Source organism: Ursus americanus, chromosome 8, assembly GCF_024610735.1.
Source record: "Ursus americanus isolate L20-20 chromosome 8, mUrsAme1.1.p, whole genome shotgun sequence".
NCBI lineage: Eukaryota > Metazoa > Chordata > Mammalia > Carnivora > Ursidae > Ursus > Ursus americanus.
This window is the reverse complement of record NC_142134.1, coordinates 5,780,318-5,792,413: the sequence shown is the minus strand read 5'-3', so window position 1 is coordinate 5,792,413 and position 12,096 is coordinate 5,780,318. Positions and strand designations below refer to the sequence as shown.

Sequence of the window (12,096 nt, the reverse complement as noted above, 5' to 3'; positions counted from 1 at the left end):
TTCATATATACAGGTTTAAAATAGATTTTCTGTTTATAAAATAATTCCAGCATATGGTATAGAACTTAAAAATACAGAAAACAGGGACGCCTGGGTAGCTCAGGATTCCTACTGAATCCTACAGATGTTAAATCTCTTTAGCTTTCTTTATGTTTTCACCTAAGGTATTTGACAGTAGGGTGGAGATGGGTCTTGCACTGAAAATATTCCTTCAGTGTGCTTTATATAACCTCATTGTCTTAATTTGTAGTGAAGAAATCCACATTTACTGGACGCCTGGGTGGCTCAATTGGTTAAGCATCTGCCTCCGGCTCAGGTCATGATTCCAGGGTCCTGGGATCGAGTCCTGCATTGGGCTTCTTGCTCATCAGGGAATCTGCTTCTCCCTCTGCCTGCTGCTCCCCCTGTTTGTGCTCTCTCTCTTTCTTTCTGACGAGTAAATAAAGTCTTTAAAAAAAAAATCCACATTTACTATAGGGGCCATATTTTCAGTACTTTCGACTTTTAAGTGAATATTCTGGTTATATACTCAGCTTTTACTACAGTCACTAAAATACTTCCTCCTGGTGTTTACTTTCTCAGTAAATATCTTTATTTTTTAACCACAGAACTCTTAATTTTTTAGCAACTATTTTATGACCTAGTTAGTTGTAATTTTAAAGAAGGTAGTCAAACTAGTAGATCTCCCTGCTTATTCTTGCAGTGATTTCCAAACACATAACTTCTCCCACTCCACAGCTTTCATTATCCCTGGAATTGAAATGACTGCAAGACTATCAAAATCATTTATTGTAATTTTATAAAATGACTGTCACAACTTACTCTTTTAGTAAGACTTGTTTCTGATAGTGAGTCATTGTGTAAATGGGTCTTTGTTCTGCCCTCTTTCTTTTCATGACTGCATACATTTTCTTTCCTGCATCTCATGTTCCTTTTCTTTGCTTAAAATCCTTACTGGAGGAAAAAGGTTCTTACCAGTGAAAGAAATACCATTTTATTTATTTTCTATTCCCTACTTCATATACTTCCATTTGTCAGGCCCTTACTTTAATCTTATACTTAGCATATTCTTCTTACACATTTTAAATCTATTTTAAACCTGCTTCACTTTCTCTATACTTAGTTCCTTTTCTTTCCTTCAGTCACTGCTTCAATTTATGTATCTCAAAATACTACACATTCCCTTATCACTCAGTTGTATTACTTCAGTTCTTACTCTTGCAAAATATCTCAAATAAAAATATTTCTTGCAAAATATCTCAAATAAAAATATTTCTCGCAAAATACCATGGTGAATCTAGTCACGGTATTGTCATCACCACGTATCTTTAAATAAGTTGTGGTAGAAAGAGCACTAGACTGTAGGAACCAGAAAAACTGGATTCTTTTTCCTTTTCCAATATAATCTTGTTGTGCGGCTTTATTTGTAATGTGAAGAAAACATGACCTATAATGCTGTTTCACATGACTTTTTAAAAATGATGAGCTTAAATAAATAAATAAAATGATGAGATTATATGTTTGAAATTGCTTTGAAATTTTAAAAAGTGCTCTCAATATAAATTTAAGGTGGTTATGTTGGTCAGATATCATTAGGAGGATTGAATGGCTTTTAATCAGCTATCTTTAAGTGAGGACAGAGACTCTGAGCAGGAATTACCTAAAGTGAGGGGTGGTGGCATTTCAGAGAGGACACGTGCAGTAGGGAGGTATAAGATAAGATTGATTTGTATTATTACAAGTAATTTAGTGTGGCTAGAGTAGAGGATGTCAGTGGGGGAGCATCAGGAGACAGGTTGGGAAATATGGCAGATGTGCTTGACTTTCATTAAATGTTATAGTGGATCATTTAAAGATTTAAGTAGAGGAGTGACATGAAGTTTACATTTTCAGAGGTTTATTTTGTTATCATTGTAGATGACAGATGGGGGATGGGAGTGGAGTTAGGGAGAGTCTTGAGGAGGCTACTGGATTTAATAAAGGTCAGAACTGAGAACTTTAACATGGTTATAGAAAGGATAGATACAAAAGATGCTAGTGAGATGGAATCTATAGAAGCTGCACTCTGATTAAATGTGGGTGGTAGAAAGGCATTTACTAAAGGCAAGTTTATAATCATTCTAGGGCTTCTGGCTTCGACGGATTCCCTGCCATTCAATAGATAGAGACTAGAATGAATTTGAGGGGAAAAGGGTAAATTTGATTTTGGGAATATTAAATTTGAGATATTTATGGCATATCCAAGTATAAATTCTTTGTTTCCAGTTGGATAAAAGAAGAGAGGATTTGGGACTTGGGTGTACTATGCCCACATTTGATGAAATGATGCCCTGCATTTGGGTTAGATCTCTTAGGCACATGGTCAGGTCTTTTGTTACACCCTATTATAAAAATCCACCCCTTGAGAAGTAATACATAGTTCCCTAGGGAACAAGACACATGGCCCTTTGAGCCATGAGTCATATTCCTGGTCCTTGCAGTCAATCCAAAATCTGAGTCTTTCCCTCATAGTCTGTCATAAGGATCCCTTGGACATGTAATATAAAGACACCAGTTCTTTATTGTTTCTATAACTCTAAGTGAAACTGCAAATACTTTTTATTACTCTAAAACAATACTATCAATCTAATCTAAATACATTTTTAATCTAATAGAGTTATAGTAATAGTCATTTTTGTTTTTCTAACTTGGAGTTTGCTATAAAATGGTTATCAGATGTTTTCCATTAATTTATTCTCAAGTAGCCTATCTGCTGTCATAATAATAACATAAATTCAGCTTATCTTAGTAGCATACCTGAAAACCTCCTTTTGGTGTTTAACTGTAAAACCAGTTATTTTAATGTATTTACTTAGCAGCTTTGTTGTGAACTTTAGCCTTTCTAGAAGGACTTATGGGTTCCTTCTCATTCCACTTACTCTCTTCCACTGGGTTATTTATTGGCCTTGAGAAGTTCTGAGTAGTGCTTTAACTTCTCCTAGATGGCATTGTATGGCATCGGCATTATATGGCATCTTGTTTTACTCTTCTTTCAAGTTTCTCTGACCTGATTGCCCACGTTTCTTGTTCTTTCTTTCAGTGGCAGTTTCATAACTAAGTTGCCACCTTGCCATCAGGAAGTGAGGTGGAATGTGGACATAGGACTGCAGAGACACAATGAGTGCTTGCAAAACTGCAAGGCCACTGTGATGGATATGACTCCTGTAGTCGTGCCCACAATATTATTGTAGAATAGCGATTGTCCTTCATATGTGGGTCCTTCAAAATTCAAGGACTGCCAGCTGCCTATTATTTGTAGGCATACTCAAACATTTTTATGACTGCACCTAAATGTGAAGGGGAAGAAAAGATACTGAATTGATTCCTACAAACATTTAAAAGGAGTGTAGTTAAAATGTCAATAGTAGTCTGGCTAAAGATAATGAAAAGTCTGCCTTTTTTTTTTTTAAAGACTCCTGATCACAGTGCATGATTTCTTTACAAGCAGTCAATCATTTAGATTGCAAATGCTAACCACTGACTACTTCTTAATGTTCTTTTAAAATTATTTCAAGAGTGCTCACAGATATCTGAGAACATCTTTTAGTTCACAGATAGATATACCTTTTGAGATGCAGTAGAATGCCAGTGCAGAAAGTATATATGAAATGAGACTGCAACTTTGTAATTATTTATTGTACAGTGGCATTTTAGTGATAAGCTGTTTTTGGTTATGTTTTTATGCCAAAGGAAAGAAGATAATTCCCGGCTGTTTAATTTTATTTGCAACTTACATAGAAATCCATGTGCTGGCAGGTTAATAGAATTCCTGTTAGATTTTTCTAAATTGTATATCAGATACATGTAAAAAAACAGATTATGATTTTCCCTTTTATTTCTCTAATAATAGGATTAAAAAAATACTGTTCCTAAATCTTCATTTTAGCACAGCTATTTTTCCCAATTCCTTGGATTATAACCTGTGGCAAGTTTCATCAGAATGTAAGGGGTTGGTATTGTTTGTTTTCTTTTTCCCCCCTTACCCCTGGTAGTTCAGCTCTGATGTTAAGTCATTCTTTCAGTTATGGTTAAAATGAGACATGCATGGGTGATTTGCACTTAACTGCTCGCCTCCACACACACAAATGCCTCAGCTTCACATCTAATCATGATTCATGCCTTACGCCAGACTCTTGCTGTCATCCCAGCATCAGCAGATGGTGGGACAAGACCCCTGGGGCAGTCTGCCCCAGCATTCTGGGGTTATACATCTTCTGGTAGCAATGGTCAGAAAAGGAAGAATTTTAACATGGCAAATTGAGTTCAGTTCTTTTTGGCTTCTTGGAGGAAAAAAATCAATTAATGGAAATTTAGTGTCTGATTTTCAGATGGTACCTTAAAAACTTATTTTTTAGTCCAAGAAACAAAAGTAAAATGTCACATTATATTTTATAAATATGCTTGCTGACAGCGTCTGTGTTTAAGTCCCATCATGGGTAGTTTCTGTTTGTAATAATCTGAATTATGAGAAACATAGTAGGAAACTGCCCATAGGAGGACAGGTTTTCTATATTCATGCTTAACTAAGCTTTCTGTTCTTAAAAAAAAAAAAAAATACTGGTGGATGCCAGGTAAACCACATGTCATTTTGTTAGTGATAGAATCTGAAGTTGCTGTTTATGCTCTGTGATTAGTATGATTGGTGACTTTAGACAAGTTTACTTCATCTTTCTGGGCTCTTTCTTCACTTAATAAATAAGTGAAGAATATCCTTCAAAATATCTTTTTTATTTTACTACATAAATATAAGAAACTAAAATAGTATTTGCTATATGAAAATGTACCAGGCTTATGGTAGCAACAGGAAATGCATGGATGGAGTTTCAACATCGGATAATCTTGGTTACTCAAGCTATAGTACTCATGTCTTAGGTGAGCACACACACACATTTAATGAGTTGCAAATAACTTTTTTTAAAGTAATAAATCCACATAAGTATAATTTTCCATATAATTTTCTATTTCTTCAGCCATTTCACAGTTCTAGCTTCTTTTGATGAAGTTAAGGTTCTTTAGCTCAGAATCCTGCATAGTCAAGGGGTGCACAGAACAGTGTTTTTAACTTTTTTGACCAGAACCTATAATTAGAAATGCATTTTACATGGAGTAGTACATGTGCATACACATAGTTCAAACCAAAATTGCACTGTTTTACCGTACTATGGCAGAATATTTTTCTATCCTTTTGTTGTTGTTGCAGATGTTAATTCTGTTTCTCTTTTTAAGAAATTGCTGGTTCTTGTTCACAAAGCCAGAGTTCCTAATGGATTGGGATCCATAATTTGAAAAGTACTGTACTAAAGAATCAGCACTTACTACAAAGAAATACATTCTTGGGGCACCTGGGTGGCACAGCGGTTAAGCGTCTGCCTTCGGCTCAGGGCGTGATCCCGGCGTTCCGGGATCGAGCCCCACATCAGGCTCCTCCGCTATGAGCCTGCTTCTTCCTCTCCCACTCCCCCTGCTTGTGTTCTCTCTCTCGCTGGCTGTCTCTGTCTCTGTCAAATAAATAAATAAAATCTTTAAAAAAAAAAAAAAGAAATACATTCTTTTTGGGGGGTAGTCTCTCAAATTATTAAAAATTATTTTCCTATTCTGTGTTGATCACATCAGCTGCCATTTACTTAACAAGTGGTCTTTAGAGTTCCCTCTTATTTGTATGTACATCCAAAGGCTGTAAAGGATATAGAGGACTGAATTTAAATTGAATGTTTTTGATGTAGCATTCCATGATTCATTGTTTGCATATAAAACCCAGTGCTCCACTACATCGAAAGCTAATGATGTACTGGTGACTAACATATAATAAAAAATAATAATAAAAAAAAATTAAAAAATAAATTGGATGTTTTAATGAGCTCTATAAATCTGTCTTTAAACACATGCCATTCCTCTTCATTGTTTAGAATCAAATAGTAATTTTAAGTTCTATGTCTTTGAGTTTTTTTTACTTCCATCATCATTCCAGTGTTCTTACTGTCTTTAATTGGTCATGCTTTCAATAACAGGTACATGAATGACTTGGTTTCACAGAATTGGTATTTTAACAAAGAAGAGAGAAAGAAGTAGGGGACTCTTACATTTCTGTATCAACAAATAGAATTCTGAATACCGTGGCCTTGTTGCCGCTTACTATTTCTCTTCTCCATTAGTAGTCATTTGAATGAGTTATATGAAAAACATAGTAGTTTTCAAAAGAGAGAGCACAGAGGGGGTTTGAATGAGTTATATGAAAAACATAGTAGTCATTGGAAATATAGTCTCTTTGTATGATTCCATATAAAATGACATAAAGTGAATTTTTTCCTTATTTAATTGTCATTAAAAATTGCTTTAGTACTGTAGGAAACCATAGAAATTATATATATAATGATATGTCATTAAAAATTCAGAAGGGGGGGCGCCTGGGTGGCTCAGTAAGTTAGGCTTCTGCCTGCGGCTCCGGTCATGATCTAGGGGTCCTGGGATCGAGCCCCACATCAAGCTCTCTGCTCGGTGGGGAGTCTGCTTCTCAGTCCCCCTCTGTGCTCTCTCTCTCTCAAATAAATAAAATCCTTTTAAAAAAAAAGAAGAAAAAAAAATTCAGAAGGGAAGTAGATAAAAAGCATTCCTAGTCTGAACAGACCAGGTTGGAACTAACATTGAAAAGTAAATATGGTGTGCAAATGGCATATTCAGAAAAGATTCCTTTATAATCTGACTTTAGATAGACAAAACATTGTATCATAAAGTGTTTTGTGCAAATGAAAACTCAAGATAAAAGCAGCTTGTTGAATGTATATTGAACTAATTTCTGTTATGAATGGTGCAAATTCTTGAAGACTTTATTGTAGATAAAGTTGTCAGTATTAGTGTTGAAGGTTTTCATTTAAGTTCTTTGTATGTATCTCTTTCAGATATGGAAACGAGTGAAAAAATCCAAGGAAGTGGAATACTTCAGCTGTTTGCAAGTCTGTTGATTCCACAGTCTTCCTGCACAGCCAAAGTAGCTAACATCATAGCAGAAGTAGCCAAAAATGGTGAGGTTTTCCTCAAGAACTTTTCTGCTGGGAACATCTTCAGTTTTACACCTCACTTGTCAGTATGTTTTATTAATTTATGTTTTAATTTTGTAGATTAGACATTGTCCATTTCTTTCTGTTTTTCTTTTCTTTGCCTTTTTTCCCATATAATTGTTGCAAATGACTATAATAATAGTCATTCTATTCATACATTTCCATTCCTTCAGAGTAGAGTTAAAGGAAAATAGTGCTAGGTCCTGCTACACCTGTGTCATGTATGACTTTGGTAATAGGATTCTTGAGCTTGCCACTGAGTCATTCATCTTCATTGTCATAGGAGAGCTCACCTTTCTCAGTGTATATGTTGGTTTGTAATATACCCAGATAAACTTCCCCTTTTTTTTCATTGGGTGGGGGTCTGACTTCAGCAGTGCAGCTGGAATAGATGTTTTGTTTTCTGCGCTCACCTACATGGGACACATTTATTTTTTAAGTCTCCATGTAAGAATACTATGGAAAAACAAAATGACAGCAAAACTTAGATTATATAAATAGCTAATCCATCCTTTTAGAGATGGTTTCTATCCAGTGAGAGATTCTTTGGAAGAACTGTATTTTAGCAGAAATATTTGCACATGATTTTAATTCAGTCTGGAGAAAAACACTGACTTCTTAAAGCAGTTTTTAAGCATAAGGGAAGGCCATACTTAATGTAATATCTTTAGTGTGCCTCGATTTTCGAAGTTTGATATTAGTTTTAGGTCTTTTATTTTAGCAATTTGCATATATTATACTTTAAAGAGAAGAAATTTAAAAAATTCTGGCTTCATTTGTGTAATCAGTATGGCAGGTGGCCTTGTAAAGTACCAGTATGTGTTGTTTTTGGCCCAGTAAAACAACTTGTTCGTGTGTGTTACCAAAAAAAATTGCAATGAAATTTTTTCATTTGCTTAGAGATTCTCAAAATGTCTTTCAAATTCCAATGAGGTTCTGTATTGGTAAATCATTTTTTGGTTGTTAAATGAAAACTGGCCACCTATTGTTTGTATGTCTTGTGTAAGCTACTGTAATTATGTAATCATTACGCTGTGCTTTGGATTCAAGCTGGTCATAACTGTTCAGATTCCTAGTGGTATGGGAGTATTTAATGTGCTTCAAGCAAATTTGAACTGCTCTGAGTAGACAGTGATTACCTTGGGATAACCAAGAACTGAAGCAGATCTAGTTTGAGAATGGAACCCCTCTAGACGGTGTTTGTTGCTAGACCAACCACTACCTGAATCTTCTTAGATGCAATACAGCTTGATTTTCAAGATCAGGTGGTTCATTTTTAACTTCATGGGAATTACAGTATAGATTTCCAGAAATCATTTTTTTTTCTTAAAACCTCTTCTCTTAAGAATGAGTCTATGTACTAACTATAACATAGATTCAGAAATTTCAGATAGTAAATTTCTGTGAAGTGAATTGCCATTCCTCTATGGTCTTACTTAATAATATCAGTCCTTATAATACTTTGTCACAGTTTCGTGATAATTCTCCTGCTATAGATTGCTGCTACTAATACTCTAATAGATGACAGCTACATTCTAAAGACATAGTAGAATTTTTAGAATTGATCCTTCTAATCAGGGGCTTGTTAAGGGCATATCATTAACCTCTACTGATTAAAATAAATGGAATACACTTAAATACTTATTTCTTGCTTAGTCACCACATTGTTTTTGTAAGTGATTGCCTGAGAAAGTGAATTAGAATCTTCTTTTAAAAACAAATAATATCTTCAGAAATACAGCACGACCCAACAGAGTACATTGATTGGGCTTGTCTTTCTTCTTGTTAGGAGCTTGACAATGAGAAAAAGATTGTATGAACCAGAATTAAAAAGAGATTGGAAGTTGATTTGTTTGTCGTCACTCTGCTGTGCATTTTATGTAACTACAAAGGAGAAATATTAGCATATACTTCTTAGATTCAGATTAATCTTAAAATGTAATTACGTTTACACTTACACATACAGAAAACCCTCTAAAAACTAACATATCTGACTGTGTACTAATGCTCAAAATCCAGAGGATTAGCAAGAAGTTTCATGGGCAAGTTTAATGTAGGAGCATAGCTATGAGCATAAATTATAGTAAAAGGTTACGATACCTTTAAATAAAGTAATCCCCTGTATAATATACTTAAGACTGATATGAGACAAAGGAAAAATAAGCAAGATAGGAAGTATCTATGAATAGTTCCTCCTTTTCAGAATTATACTCTCAAGGTATAATCATAATAATAATTCCTAAAACTAGGTGCTGCTATTAATATGCCTACATTGTGCCAGGTGTTATGTACATTATTTCAAATTCTTATGATTATTTTATGCACATGAGAAAACAGGGCATATCTTGCCTATCTTTACATAGCTAGTAGGTGGTAAAGCTGGGATTCAAACACTTATGTGATAATAGTTGGAATTTATGCTTCACCTTGTCTTTTCTCCTTTACTTCTCTTCAGTAAATGAGATTTTATGATCAAAGTGAAAAGTGTACTAAGAGTCTGAATGCAGGGATAGCAGCATATGACCTGAAAGATTAGGCTGAAGTAACTGAAGTTAAAATGTATGAAAAGCAAACAAAAGGGTGAACTATGTTGTATCTCTTCCTCCAGTCCTCCAAAACACTAGTTGCCTGCCTTGGACCCATCAGCATCAGAATCACTAGGAACTGATTAGGATACAAATTCTTGGATCCTCCCATTTAGACCTACTGAATCAGGAACTCTAGGACTGGGGCTGCCGTCTGTTTTAACAAATCTTCCAGGTGATTCTCATGCCTATAAAGCTTGAGAACCAAATCGCAGTCTAAAGTAATACAGAATCAGTAATTTGGGTCAACGTTATGTTTTTTTCCCCCTACCTGTGCTTTATAGATTGTAAAAGTGTTTATCAAACTTTTCTCCTTGAATGCTCTGAACAAGAGTTTAAATGTACACCCAGGGTGTACTAGAGAAACCACCACTAGAAACATGGAAGTCTCCAGTTTTGTCTTGTAAATTTATTTGTTTTAATTTTGCCCTCTAATCTATAACAAGTATATGTTTATTTTAGTATTAAATATGTGTGTGCTCTAGAAAAGTTGTTAAATAAAATTGATACCCGTGCCCCCAACCAAAAAGTACACCAGGTTGTCAGGTAGCTTTAAGTATACCTTGATATTGCAGTGTTGGAAGCTTAACCTCAGTCATTTTGTAAGAATTACAGTTACCAGTATTATCTTTTTTTTTTTAACAAAAGGCAATACAAAGTATAATTGAAAAATGTCAATTCAGCAACCTACATATGAAAGTCCCCGGTTCTTATGTATTCATGCCTCATAGTTGTCTTTGTTCTTCTAAAGAAAAACATAAAAAGATAAGAGTTAGTAATTATAGGGAAGTTATGAGAGAAAATTCAAACTCTGAATACACATTACTATTTAGTCTAACACTAAGGTAGACTCTAACACTCAATGTTTTTATTTGGCTTATAGAGTTAAAAAAGTTTTAATAAAATAGATTTGGTTCCTTCAAGCAGCTGAAAATGGGGAAAGTATGTATATGTAAGGCCTTTACTATTTGAGAGTAGATATGTAAAAAGTGGATTTTATGAAAAGAAACTTTATTTTATGATTTTCATCACAGTATTGTACTTTCTGATGATGGTGAATGAAAATGTAATTCAAGTAGGTTTGGGAAAGTAAAAGCAAAAAAGAAATACTGGATTCAGAAAGAAATAGAAATACTCTGTCAAGCATTTATTTAGTGTTTCACTACAATCAAAGGAAAAAATACTCCGCAGTAGAAATCAACTTTATGTTAATAAATTTGGGTTGATATTTGAGATAGAGCAATGCCTATTCCTTAAACCTCTATATTGAATTTTTATATCGAAATCCACACATTATGCAAGAAAACAAAATTAATTTTATCTTGTATAGACACACGTAGAAGCATAGAAATACTTAGTGGTTTCTGCCTTCTATTGCATAATGGCTTCCACTGACTGTGGTTTTTTTCACTCATTGTCATTCTGTAGGTATTTTAGTTTCAGCCTTCCCCTAACAGCCCTTTCCTCACTCCCCAGGAACTTTTTGGTTCTCTGGAGTTCAAGTTACCAAGAGAGGATCTGATTTTTTTTTAGTTCATTGCTATTGTCCTGTTTAGCAGATTTTTTGAACTAGAACATCTGATAGGTTATTGGCCAGCCTGTATATAGTCTGGACTCGAGTCAGAGTCTAACCAGCTATGATCAGGTAACAGCCTCATGTAGTACGAACTAGGAATGTGTGTAGTGGGAATCCCTTTGAACAAGGATGACTGTCACAGCCATTCATTCTGTAGCCTTTATAATATTATATATATTATATATACAAATAAATAATATATAATATAATATCTTAAACATATTCCTTATAAGTTCCTGGTAATTTTCCTGTAATTATTTGTTCTCTATCATTTCAAGAATAACTGGAGCTATTGATTGTACCATCAGAATTTTGAAAGATATGTTGGTATCCTATAGACCATTAGAGCAAAGAAAAATAGTAACTCATCACCTGAAGAATAGCAACAACAGACCAAACAAGCAAAACAATAAAATATAACAACAGGTTCCATTTATGAAATAAGAGTGCAAATCAGACTATTCCTAAATTTCTTATTTTAGTAGTCATTTCATTGTTGGAAACTAGGCATAGGGGAAGGTAGAAAAGATAATGAATATCTATCTTTAAAATGATTAATTTTGGGGGCGCCTGGGTGGCACAGCGGTTAAGCGTCTGCCTTCGGCTCAGGGCGTGATCCCGGCGATCGGGGATCGAGCCCCACATCAGGCTCTTCCGCTATGAGCCTGCTTCTTCCTCTCCCACTCCCCCTGCTTGTGTTCCCTCTCTCGCTGGCTGTCTCTATCTCTGTTGAATAAATAAATAAATAAAATCTTTAAAAAAAAAAAAAATAAAATAAAATGATTAATTTTGAGTTGGTGACATATTTTAAGATTTGAAATATATAAAGATCCTAAAGCAA

General features: G+C 34.6%; 1 protein-coding gene across 6 annotated transcripts in view; it reads left to right on the top strand.

Moving 5' to 3' along the window:
• RAP1GDS1 (Rap1 GTPase-GDP dissociation stimulator 1) overlaps positions 1 to 12,096 on the top strand; it is a 144,384-nt gene that overhangs the window by 50,137 nt on the left and 82,151 nt on the right. For 4 of the 6 annotated variants that reach the window (XM_045792173.2, XM_045792176.2, XM_045792170.2 and 1 more), the window contains exon 3: positions 6,936 to 7,058. In XM_045792173.2, the coding sequence (XP_045648129.1) occupies positions 6,936 to 7,058 (123 nt within the window). Of the gene's footprint in view, positions 1 to 6,935; positions 7,121 to 12,096 lie in introns of those variants that run through there. The other 2 variants (XM_045792184.1, XM_045792185.1) reach the window with 2 other exon arrangements.